The sequence below is a fragment of the Sus scrofa genome, chromosome 2 (assembly GCF_054392235.1).
Source record: "Sus scrofa isolate SSC_HxYL_T2T_F1_AM1 chromosome 2, Sscrofa_HxYL_maternal_Yorkshire_Landrace_v2.0, whole genome shotgun sequence".
Taxonomy (NCBI): domain Eukaryota; kingdom Metazoa; phylum Chordata; class Mammalia; order Artiodactyla; family Suidae; genus Sus; species Sus scrofa.
Genome location: NC_139384.1, coordinates 149,553,063 through 149,565,178, shown reverse-complemented (window position 1 = coordinate 149,565,178; position 12,116 = coordinate 149,553,063). Strand labels below are relative to the sequence as shown.

Genomic DNA, 12,116 nt, shown 5'->3' with positions numbered 1-12,116 from the left:
GGGCCCAGGCCGTGTCCTGAGGAAGCCAAGGAGGCATCTGCTGGGCAGTATTTTTAAGGCTTGTTCTGTCTGTCTCTTGCAGTGCAAGTTGGAGTTCCATGCTTGTTCCACTGGCAAGAGTCTCACCACCCTCTGTGATGGGCCCTGTCCGTGTCTCCCGGAACCCGAGCCGCCAAAACACAAGGCAGAAAAGAATGGTGAGTGGGGACCACAGGAGATGCCCTGCAGGAGGGCTGGATGGAGGTGGAGGGCTGCCTGCCGTGGTCAAGTTCCGCCCCAGATGCCAGGACCCTGGCCTTGAACAGAGCCATTCTGGCCTAGGTGGGGGGATGGGTGCACTTGGCAAATGCTCCAGTCATTTAGGCATTCCAAACTGAACTGCCTTCAGCCTCCATTAAACAGAAAAAGAAGAGCTGAGCTTCTTGGAGGCTAATTCTGTTAGACCAAGATAGGCACTAGGTTCTTTTGGAGGTCAGATTCCCCATGGTGTGGGAAGGGGACAGGGTTGCAGGATTAAGGCCAGGCCTGCCCTGGGGTGTATCTTGGTCTTCCTCGAACTCTAATCTCAAAATCCTTTGAATTTCTCAAGGCCAGATTTCAGGACAGAGTCTGCAGGGATGTCATAGTGTGGAGAGTTGCCACCTGCCACCCCGCCCCACGAAAGCATTTCTCCAGTAACATATTTAGCTTGGCACGCGGGGCAGAGCCAGGGGCTACAACTTCCCTTCCATGGCTTGGAGAGTTGGGGGAGCGGGGGAGAGATTGGGCTTTTCTGGGTATTTTCGTGATGGAGGAAGTAGTAGTGTCCCCCTGGTCTCAGCCCTTTTTTGAGCCTTCATCGTGAGACCCAAGATAGACCTCTACCTTGGCCTTCTGTGGAGCTGGGTTTCTCAGCTTAGCTGGCTGTTCCATGCAACAGATTGGACATCCATGTGTGTGTGTGTGTGTGTGTGTGTGTTTGCACACATGCACACGTGTGTCTTCTGCAGCCTGCCACTATTTGTGTGTGTGTGTTTAGCCACTTGCCTCTTCCTAAGCTGTCCTGTCTTTTCCAGGGCACATGAATGGAGATTTTCAAGTCTAAATTTGTTCAAGGTGCTGGTGGGAACATTGTGTTAAAAGACTCTGGGAGATTTAACCGGGATCTGGAAGGATATTGTAAACTGTAAAGCACTGCGGTCGCAAATAATCTCCGCAGATTACTCTTACTTTGGTCACCAAAAAGCCGATCTCATTGCATTTTGGCCTGATCATTTATGTATCTGCAGTAAGAAATGTTAAATTATACAAGCCTCTTGCAGTTTGGTCAGAATGCCTGAAGCCCTGCGGTGCTAAGTAACTACAAAGTCCAAAAAATTAGCGTCTGTCTGGAGGTATCTTAAGAATCTTCTTAGGAGAAGCATCCATGTATATTCTTTATTGTCTGTATTTACTCTTCTGTTCTGAGGCAAGGAAACCAATCCAAGACAGTCACTTCTGCTGTTTTGTCTGTAGTATCTTTAAATGGGGTGAACGCATCTCTCCTCAAGGGCCCCCAAATCTGCTAAGGTCTCCTGACTTGCTAAGCTAAGGTAATAGACCAGTTTTCTAGGAGGGCTTTGTGGTTTTCCAAAGTACAACCCTTTTCCCTCACAGCGGGCTTGTCACATTTGATTAAATGAGATTTGCTCTCAAATATGACTCTCCAGGTATGGCCTTGGCTGTACCATCTATTTGTTCAGTTACTTACAAGTGAAAATTAAAACAAATTCTTATTGAACCCAGGGGTTCCCGTCGTGGCTCAGCAGTAACAAACCTGACTAGTATCCACGAGGATGCGGGTTCGATCCCTGGCTTCTTTCAGTGGGTTGGGGATCCGGTGTTGCCATGAGCTGTGGGGTAGGTCACAGACGTGGCTCGGATCTGGCATGGATTGTGGCTGTGGCATAAGCCAGTGGCTATAGCTCTGATTAGACCCCTAGCCTGGGAAACTCCATATGCCATAGGTGTGGCCCTAAAAAGCCAAAAAAAAAAAATCTTATTGAACCTATGTGTATATTACATTGCCATTAAAAGCAAAAAGACTCAGAAGAAAGTGTTCCAGAATTTTGAGAGGTGAATGAGAAGGGGATTACCACTCAAAAGTGTTTCACATCCAAATGTTTGTAAAAGCCTAGACTGCTGAGTTAATAGAGATGTAGATGAGGAAGAAAGCAAAATGACTTCATGATATGCCTGTCAGAAATGAGAACAGTCAATATAATACCAGCAATATTCTAAAATCGGTGATCAAAAAGCATGCTGCCTTCATTAGTTCCTGTAGTCTTGTTTAATTATTTTTTTGTTCCATTGGCTCTTGGGTCAACCATTGGCTTTTATGAAGTCATAAAACAGTCCTGGAACACCACACACGGCCTCTAATATCATCTGGCAATTGTCTAAGAAATATCACCTTGCAAGCCTGCAACAGGGCATCCGTTACTTGATGTTGCCATCAAACTCAGTTCAGTTGTTTCCACAAGGTTCTGAGACTGTTCTTGGTTGAAGACGCAGTTGCTGCTGTGACTTGAAAGATTTTATATAAATGTGAGGAGGAGCAGGAACTACCTGTTGATGATAAGACTGAATGGCTGTAGTTAATTTATTACATATCCAACAATATCTAAGGAAGGAGAGTATCATCTCCTGTCAGGGTAGGATGTTTAACTGTTTAATGTGGATTTGATGAGCATTTCCCTGGAGAATAAGGACGTATTTGGGCAAGGAAGAGGGCACTCATAGATCCCTAGGGTCATTATGTGATGAAATTTTTAAATTAGTAACATTTTACCTGGAACTTCCCTCATGGCTCAGTGGGTTAAGGATCCAGCATTCTCACTGCTGTGGCTCTGGTTACAGCTGTGGCTCAGGTTCAATCCCCAGCCCGGGAACTTCTGCATGCCACAAGTGCGACCAAAAAAGCAAACATTTTACCTTGACAGAATCAATCAAAGGAAGGCTGACTTTTTCTTGTAATTTGACAGTTCTTGCGATGCAAGAAGGCTGTGGAGCTGTAACCCTTTCCTGGCCTGACTCTGCCAGAAAGTGTGGGCAGAGCGGGCATGTTCCATTCTGGCGGTGGAGGAAAGAGTGGCACAGATCCTTCCAGCAGGGCATGCTAAAGAGGAAATAACAGCTTCCCTCCAGCTGAGCTATTTGGAACAGTAGAAAAATAGTCTACAATGATTTCCTCTTCTCAAAGGGTGATTTCAACCTGAGGGCTAGATTCGGGGAAAAAAGTCCTGGGTTGACAGACGGTTGTCTAATTCCATTCCTTATCATGCGTGGAGTTGGGGTAATGTGCTTAAAGGGGAACAGGAGGTGGTGCAAAGAGCTGGGATCAAGAACTCTTCCTCACAGTGATGTCTCAGTGGAAAAATCCTGAAAGACTCCTGCTGCAGAGGCTCCTGGCAAAATAGAGATTTATCGTTGCATCCAGGAAGGAACGTTTTTCTTTAATGCCTATTGTGTTACAGGGTGAAGGCCTTGGGCTTGCAAACTTGAAATTTGAAAGCAGGTCATGTTAACATTTCTGTACGAATTCAGTTTCACTTGCTTATTGTTCAGCACTACGTTAGGGTCAGAAATTAAACATGTCAAGGAACATTTTATTTTTGGGGCCTTGTTGCTGGGCCTCTAAATGTCTTGATCTAAAAAAATAATAATAATAAAAAATAAAAGTTGGAAATTAAGTTGGCAACTGCATCCAAGAAGAAAAGTGTATGTATCAGGATTCTGGAAATAACTACTGACTTTGGCTTTGAACTTGGGTTCCTCTTCTATGAGTTCAGCTCTGGGAAAGTAGACCATAGGTTCCCCTGATCATTCTGAAGTCCTTCAGAATGGGAAAAGCTGATGGTGAAAAGAGAGAGAAGGGTAAACTGAGACAGAGGGTAGCCAGGATCACAGCTGGTGTCCAGGGAAGGGGGCGATAGAGGGTTTTCTGGAAATGAATGGCTTTGGCAGTTCACTCAAATGGCATTCTTCTCCTGCCCTTATGTTTTATTTATAAATTAATACCCATTCTTATATAAAATCCAAATATTATGGCAAAAATGTCTCATTCCCAGTTCTATGAGCTTTCTGTTGCCTATGCTTCCAATTATTTTTATATATCTATGCTAATGTACTTTTAAAATTGTACTCATCCAAAATCAGGATCATAGGCCATGTAATGTTTTTTTCACTTGGCTGCACCTATGACATGCAGAAGTTCCAGGCCAGAGATTGAACCTATGCCACTGCAGTAACCAGAGCCGCTTCAGTGACAACACCAGGTCCTTAACCCACTGAGCCGCCAGGGAACTCTGCTATGTAATGTTTTGTGCCCTGCCTTTTTTTGTGTTTTATAGGCATGTTTGTATGGAGGGTCACATCCATCTGTCTCTCTCTCTTCCCCCCACTCCTTCCACTTGACCACCTCTCTCTTGCCTGCCAGTTCTGTTTCCCTGAATCCAGACTTAAATATGTAATGACCGCCCAGCGTTTCTCTTGGGATGCCCAGAGTCATATCAGAATTTTCCAAATGAAACTCCTAATCTACCCCCAAATCTCTGCCTTCCTCCTGCAGTATCTGCATCTTAGTCAGTGGCCGCTCCGTATTTTGATCTGCTGAAGTTAAAAAAAAAAAAATCTTCCTCTCACAAGTCACACAAAATTATCGTATTATGTCTTTCGAATAGCTTTTCAGATATATCCAAATGTTTCACTGTAGTTGATTTACAGGGTCGTGTTAGTTTCTGGTGTACAGCAAAGTGATTCAGTTACACAAATGTATATTGTTTTTCACATTCCTTTCCATTATCGTTTATCACAAGATATTGAATATAGTTCCCTGTGCTATACGGTAAGTTCTCGTAATGTATCTATTTTATGTATAATAGTTTGTATCTGTGAATCCCAAATTCCTAATTTATCCTACCCTCTCCCTTTCCCCTTTGGAACGATAAATTTGTATTGTATGTCTCTGAGTGAGTCAGAGTTTGTTTCGTAAATAAGTTTATTTGTTTCATATTTCACATCCCACATATAAGTAATATCATATGATTTTTGTCTTTGACTCACTTCACAGTGGTCATCTCTAGGTCCATCCATGTAGCTGCAAATGGCATGATTTTGTTCTTTTTTACAGCTGAGTGGTTTTCCATTGTATACATGTACCACATCTTTATACATAAATTTGTTGGTGGACATGTAGGTTGTTTCCATGTCTTAGCTTTTGTGAGGAGTGCTGCAGGGAACATGAGGGTGCATGCATCTTTTCAAATCATGGTTCTCATTTTTTCCAGCTATATGCACAGAAGGGAAATTGCACAATCATATGGTAGTTCTATTTTTAATTTTTTGAGGAAGCTCCCTGCTGTTTTCCATGGTGGCTGCACCACTTTACATTCCCACCAACGCTGTAGGAGGGTTTCCTTTTCTCCACAACCTCTCTAGCATTTGTGATTTGTAGGAATTGTAATGATGCCCACGCTGACCAGTATGAAATGACACCTCACTGGAGTTTTTATTTGCATTTCTCTAATAATTAGCAGTGTTGAGCATCTTTTCATGTGCCTATGGGCTGCCGCATCTCCTCTTGAACCACTGCTTCCTCAGCTCCAGGTACACAGACCCCCGTGAACCCCTCAAATGTGCCCTCACATCCTGCCTCAGCCTGGGCCATCTTCCCAGGCACCTACATGGCTCCCTCCGTCTGCCACCTTTCAATGGCTGCACACGTGACCTTCTCAGGAAACCATCCCCAGCACTTCTGATCTCTCTTTCCTCCTTTATTTTTCTCTATACCATTTATCACTTTCTAATACATTAGATGTAATTTCCTTACCTGTTCTTTTATGGTCTGACTTGCCCAACTAGAATGGAAGGTACGTGAGGGCTTTTTGTCTGAATTTGCAGCAATAGTTTGTTTGAGTCTACCCCATTCTTTTTAAAGCATTGTCCATGACATAGATACACCATAGATTATAATGTTCAAAAGGAGAAAAAGATTCATGGTGACAAGAGATCATCTGTAGGAGGTACTTAATTAATATGCATATTAAGTCCTTGATGTGTATGTTTAATTCTTCTAACAACCAAATGATGTCTTTGGTGTTGCTGGTGAGAACATTTGGGATTGGGAGCTTTTCAGTACCTCGCCTGAGGCCGCACAGCTCATCAATGAAGGAGGAGGGGTTTGAAGTCTTTCCTAGATGAGCGCTCTTACCCTCATGTTATACTGTGTTTGTAACCTGAACTGAATGTCCATTGAGAGGGCAGGCTTCCTTTGGAAAACAGAGACAGGCAAAAACAACCCACACTCGTCCCTTCCGCATTTTAACCTACATTTCCCCATGCTTTCAGTGCTCAGAGGATGCTCTCCTTCACCGAGCCCGTGGCCCTTCCCCCTCTGATGGAATTTATCCAAGGTCAGAGCATCCCTCTCCCACCCATTTTCTCTTCTTTCTTTCTGGAAGCCCCCTTAGTTCTCTGAAGTTTACCGAAAGCCTGGCCTGGGCTCATTCCACACCACCGTACCACACGTTCCTGAGAGCCACAAGTTTCCCACCTTAGAGATAAAAATTCATTTGTAATCTGTCCTGAAGCCCATGTTCTTCCGTTGCCCTGCTCTGAATTGCTGTGAGGAGAAAAGACAGCCTTACAATACGAAATAAATTGAAATGATAATGAAAGAGAGCAAGCAGCTGCCCACCCCCGCCCCCCAACCCCAGCAAACCAACTGCTTAGTAAACTCTTAGTAGCCTCTTCCTTCCCAGAGCCAAGTGTTACAGTGGGAGCCCAGGCCTTGGCGGAGGGGTGAGCGGCTCAGGCTAGCAGGTGTAGTGAGAATTAAATGAGCTCAATTGTAACAATCAATGTAGTTAGGGCCCCCAGATACAGCTGTTGTATCCTCATCTTGATGACGATCCTGTTTAGCAACTCAAGAGTGGCAATCAGAGATAAAGGAGGCTGGATGTCCCTTGGATTACCTAACATCAGGACTATATCAGGATGCCAGCGAAAACTCAGCATAAGCGCTTGTATAGATATATCGAAATAGACATTAAGATGGCTCGAGAGTGTAGCCACAACAAAAACAGCGAGTCAGCTCTCTTCAGACTGAGGGCAACGACAGAGAAGAGAGGTCTGAGACGGTTCCAGTCACGGCGGTGTCCTGAGGCTGAAACGGGGTGTTCCTCTCCTAGGGTCAGGGCTGACTTGCCCAACTAAAGAAGGAGCTTTATGGCCAGCGACAGTAGATCTTACACAGCAGAGGTTCTGCTTGGGATTCTCATTATTTCAAGACCTACAGTGAGCTCAAAAAAGAAATTGTTTCAGAACAATTTAGGGGAAGTTCTGAGAGGTGGAGGCGCCAGGACATTGAGGCTGCAGAGATGATGAGGATAGTGGTGGGTCCATAGAATGTAACAGCTCCTGCTTTCAGATTTCCTGGTGGTGCAGCTCATGCTGGGGACAGGTCCTTCATATTTGGTGTAAGGAACCTGCAGCTTCCATGCTATTTATCTGCCTGGGAATCTCAGGAAGGCAGCCTAGAAAGTGTCTATTTATTTTGGCATCCTTGGCCTGGCTATGCTTTGTCCAAGCTTGTCTGAGGCTAACGCCCAAGTAAGTCCTGGGCATCCCATCCTAGCAGGGGAAGTGAGTGTCCCCAGCTTCTAAAATCACCTGGGCAGGGGACCACGGAGGTGATGAAACCAGATTTAGAAGCTGAATGTCAGAGACCAGAAAATTAGTGCTGACAAGGGGTTTGATCAGAATTGTGATTATAGGGCCAAGTAATACTCAAAAAAAAAAAAAAAAAAAAAAAAAAAGACCTTCAAAAAATTACTTGATGCCAAGTTGTTTTTTTTTAAAGCCCCCTTTATGGGGACTGCTAGCTCTATACAACTAATACCCTGAACGGTATTACTGAGGCTGAAAAGGTCCAGATCCCTTGTCTGTACTTCCTTCCAGCTCTTGGAACTTAGGAGACTCTCCTACACCAGGCGAATCCTGGGAGGTGTTCACAGCTTCAGGACAGTAGCTTGAAGAGAATAGAATCATGTCCCCTTACTCCTTTGGCCTGGTCTGCTTCTGGATCCCAGTCTGTGCCTCAGTTCCCTCAGGGCCACCCCAGGCTCCAGGACCTGGCATCTGCACTTCTCCCACACCCCCTCCCATACCCCTCCTCCCACACCCCCTCCCATACCCCTCCTCCCCAGGTGTTGAAGGGTGGCTCTAGTGGGGCCCATTCGCCTGCCGGGCTCCTGTCGGTGATTCTGACCTGCCCGTCTGTCCTCTCCACCTGGATCTTCTGTCTCGGCTTTCCTTAGACTGTCTGCTGCTGTGAGCACCAGCCCAGCCCATGCGTGGGCCAGTACATGGTATGGATTGGCTGTCTTCAGTTATTTGTGGAATTAATTAACTGAGGAAATGTATGGGCTCTTAGGGTTTTCAGGTACTTTTGTGTGCTGAAGCTTGTGGCTATTGCCCCCCTTGAAATGGTAGGGGAAGAACCAATTAGGTTGAAGATGCAGGCTCAGTGATGCTGAGACACCCGTCTCTGGCCTTCCTTGCATCAGTCATTCTGGGGCATGACCTCAGGCTGGAATGAAAGTGTTGTGTCTGTTTCTGGTTCCTCTGATTTGGGGCAGGTGGCATCATCCAACCTCAGCTCAGGTGGTTCTTCTGTCTGCCTGTATCCCACCTCCCTGACTCAGGAGTAGGGCTCCCCGTGTCTCAGGAAGCATGTGTGTTTTTCCTTGATAATAGACGTGTAGTGTCCTTTGGAATAGAACATTCCGTTCAGTTCACGAATGGACTCTCATGAGAACAAAGAGAACAATTCTAGGCAAAGGAGGGAGTATCTGGAGATGGCAAGAGTGTGTTCTCATTTGAGGGGAGAGCTTCCAGTACAAGAACCATACCTATTTCTATGGTGAGATACCTGCATTAAATACTGATTACCCTGTGCCCAGTAGGAAACTTGCTTCTACAGGAAAAAGGTAGTGAACTAAAATAATGGTGATCTCTGACTTCATGTATCTTGCTTCTAAAGGCCTCCAAGCCCTATTTAAGATGAAAATTTAAAGCTTAAGGCAATACTCTAACAGCTGTTTATTTGTTTTCTAAAACTGAGGGCAGTGATCGAGTCTGGAGGTAGACAATAGCATGTCTCCACCCACCCAGCATCAATCCCTCCATCCATCTGTCCATTCATCATCCATCCAGCCAGCACTTATTACATGCCTATCCTGTGCCCAGGCCCTGTACTGTCTCTCGCCTACATGAGACAATAAGAAATCAACCCCAGACACATCAGTAATGTGTTATTTGAATGTCTGCACAGGAAGCGCACTTCCCTCCCAGTGTTACAATCACATAGGGCTGGGCTGCTCTCCATGTCCTTATGGAGTTGGGTTTATAAGTCTGGGACTGCAAAGGCTTTTTATGGTTTTCTGAGTGCTTTGTTAGAATTTTGACCTTCTCTTGTAGTCTCAGTGGTCAGAAGAGCTAGTCCTCATCTCACATGACTGAGACAAGGAAACTACCCTAATTATGGTCTATCCACTGAATTACCATCGTCTTAAAAGCAAGGGTTCCATCTAATTAATTTGTCTTTGTATCCCTAGCACAGTGTCTGTTGCATGAGTGGTGACAACAAAGATTAAATATAAACTTGTAGCATATCTGTTACATACTCATTCAGAGCAGTATTTAAGTAAATAGATATCCAGGTTGAATTTCTCCTTCCTGTCTTTTATGAGTTTCTCTTGTTTCTGTATATGATGGAGACTCCTTCTCACCTTGCTCTGAGACTTCTGATTCATGTTGGCATTAAGTGTCTGCATTGCTTTTCCCGGTCTCCCTCTGTGATAACCATCCTGCATACTTGGCCCTTTGAGGTCCTGGTACCTGGTGTGTTACCTCCTTGTCTGTGAGCAGCAGTTATCAGAGAGGTTATGGTTCTGGTCGCTTCCCTGTTGCCCACAGAAGGGTGCTCTCCATCTGACCTCCCATGTATACCCTCAAGTTTTGATGCAAACACATTTATATGTCTCCTAATCCATCATTTGTCTTTCAGATACATATGATGGAACTTGCCAAGAGGCCAGTATTGTATGCTAGCAAACACGTGGGCTCTGGGGTCAGACAGCAGTGAAGTCCAGCCCCCAAACTCCCTAGCTGTGTGGCTTTGGGCAAGCTGCTTCTCTGAGTGTTAGTTTCCACATCTGTAAAAACAAAGGACATGAGACCTGTCTTGAGAGGTTATTGTAAGAATGCAATGAACTCAATGAGATAATTATGAAAGCTGGTGGTTCTGAAGGATGCTTGGTGAAGGAATAGTTGTCCTTTTCTTTAAGTAATGCAAACACACACAGGTGAATGACCTAGTCTGTTTTTTATGCAGTCTAGTGACATCCTGCCTTCTGAAAGAACTGAGTTCTAGAATCAGTCTTGCCAACACACAGCAGGTACTGTTAGTCATTGATCCCATACCCATACCCATTCAATTCTGGTTTTCTTTGAGGAAGACTATGCCCAACTAATTCTTATTTTTTCCCAGTCTCTCTTCCATCTGGGGCTGTGACTTGAGTCAGTCCTGGCCAATGATATGCAAGTAACATCTTCTAGAGATTTCTGAGAAAGCTTGTGCTTTCATGAAAATCAGGGAAAGGCACAGCCAGCCGGTGGTGTCCTTCCTCCCTATAGAGTTTGTGGAGCTGTAGCAACCCTTTTGTAACCACAAAGCGACTAGCCTGACGATTCAAGTCCACCCATAAGGATGACTGGGCAGAAGCATGTAAAGACCCTGCATCCCTGCTGAATCAAAGTCGTGACTGCCTCTTTCCTAACTTCTGTCTCAAGGGAAACTTCCAAGGGCTTAGGAAGCTTTCTGTTATTTGCATCTAAACGCATTTTCTAATTGACACAGAGCACTGTCCTTTTAAAGATCATTTGCTTAGAGACGGCAATACTGGTGTGAGGCCAGGAGTCCCCAAGAAGTCAGGGCCAATGGCATCTTGGTATCTAGGAAAAGGAGGAGACCTGAGCTGGTCTCAGAAGCATCACTCAGAATGTCAGGAGCATGTTGTTCACAAAACTAGGCACAGCGGCTTAGACTGGCCTGTGGCAAAAGCTTCTGACCTGTGAGTACAGTGTATTTGTGTCTCATGTTTCTGCATCCTTTGCAAAGGGACAAGGGAGCAGAAGGGATGTTCCATGGTGCAAAAGAGCGAGGCCTGTTGGATTAGAACACAGTGTACCTGCAGGTGAGTGAAAGGAACTGTGTACCTAGAGAAGACAGGTGCGTGGTAAAAGGCTGTAGACACATGCAGATGTTTAAGTGGCATTGAAAAACAAAACCAAACAACAGAAGTTTTACATGTTTGTTACAGAACATTTGAAAAATTCTAAAAAATATGAAGAAGAAAGTTTTAAAATTACCTGTGGTTTCCCAGTCTAAGTATATTCACATACTGCTTTAAAATCGTTCTATCCACATTCATCAATTATTCTTTTAAAACTTGATTTTTAATGGCTGTCTGCTATCTGATTTTATAAATTCACTGTGATTTTTATAATTCTCTATTGAGAAGTTAGCTTCTCTCCAATTTTTCATCACTATAAACACTGCTTTTATGAACATCAGTGGGTGTTAATTTAATACACATCTTAGTTATTTTTTTGCATACAATCCTTGTAGCAGAATGTCTGAGTTAAAGGGTATGTGAAGTGTAACTCTTTTGTTACATACTGGCAGAATTTCTTCCAGAAAATGTATAGCATAAGCAGTGTGTGAGATTTGCCTATTCAGAGGACACTTAGCAACTTTGGGTACCATGATTTTTTAAAGAACATTTCTATCCTGCTAGTTTTAAAAAGCTATTTTTATTAGTTAGAATTTGGCTCAGCAATATATAATCAATACTCTGATGCTCAAATAACAGTGGTTTAAGCAAAAGAAGGCTTATTTCAAAGTTCCCATTGAGGCACAGCAGAAACGAATCCCACTAGGAACCATGAGGTTGCAGGTTCAATCCCTGGCCTCGCTCAGTGGGTTAACAGTCCAGCATTGCCATGAGCTGTGGTGTACGTTGGAGATGCAGCTC

General features: G+C 44.3%; 1 protein-coding gene across 2 annotated transcripts in view; it reads left to right on the top strand.

The window, feature by feature from the left end:
* SPOCK1 (SPARC (osteonectin), cwcv and kazal like domains proteoglycan 1) overlaps positions 1-12,116 on the top strand; it is a 514,699-nt gene that overhangs the window by 423,579 nt on the left and 79,004 nt on the right. For both annotated transcript variants that reach the window (XM_003354287.5, XM_085014638.1), the window contains one exon: positions 83-197. In XM_003354287.5, coding sequence (XP_003354335.2) covers positions 83-197 — 115 coding nt within the window. The remainder of the gene's footprint in view (positions 1-82; positions 198-12,116) is intronic.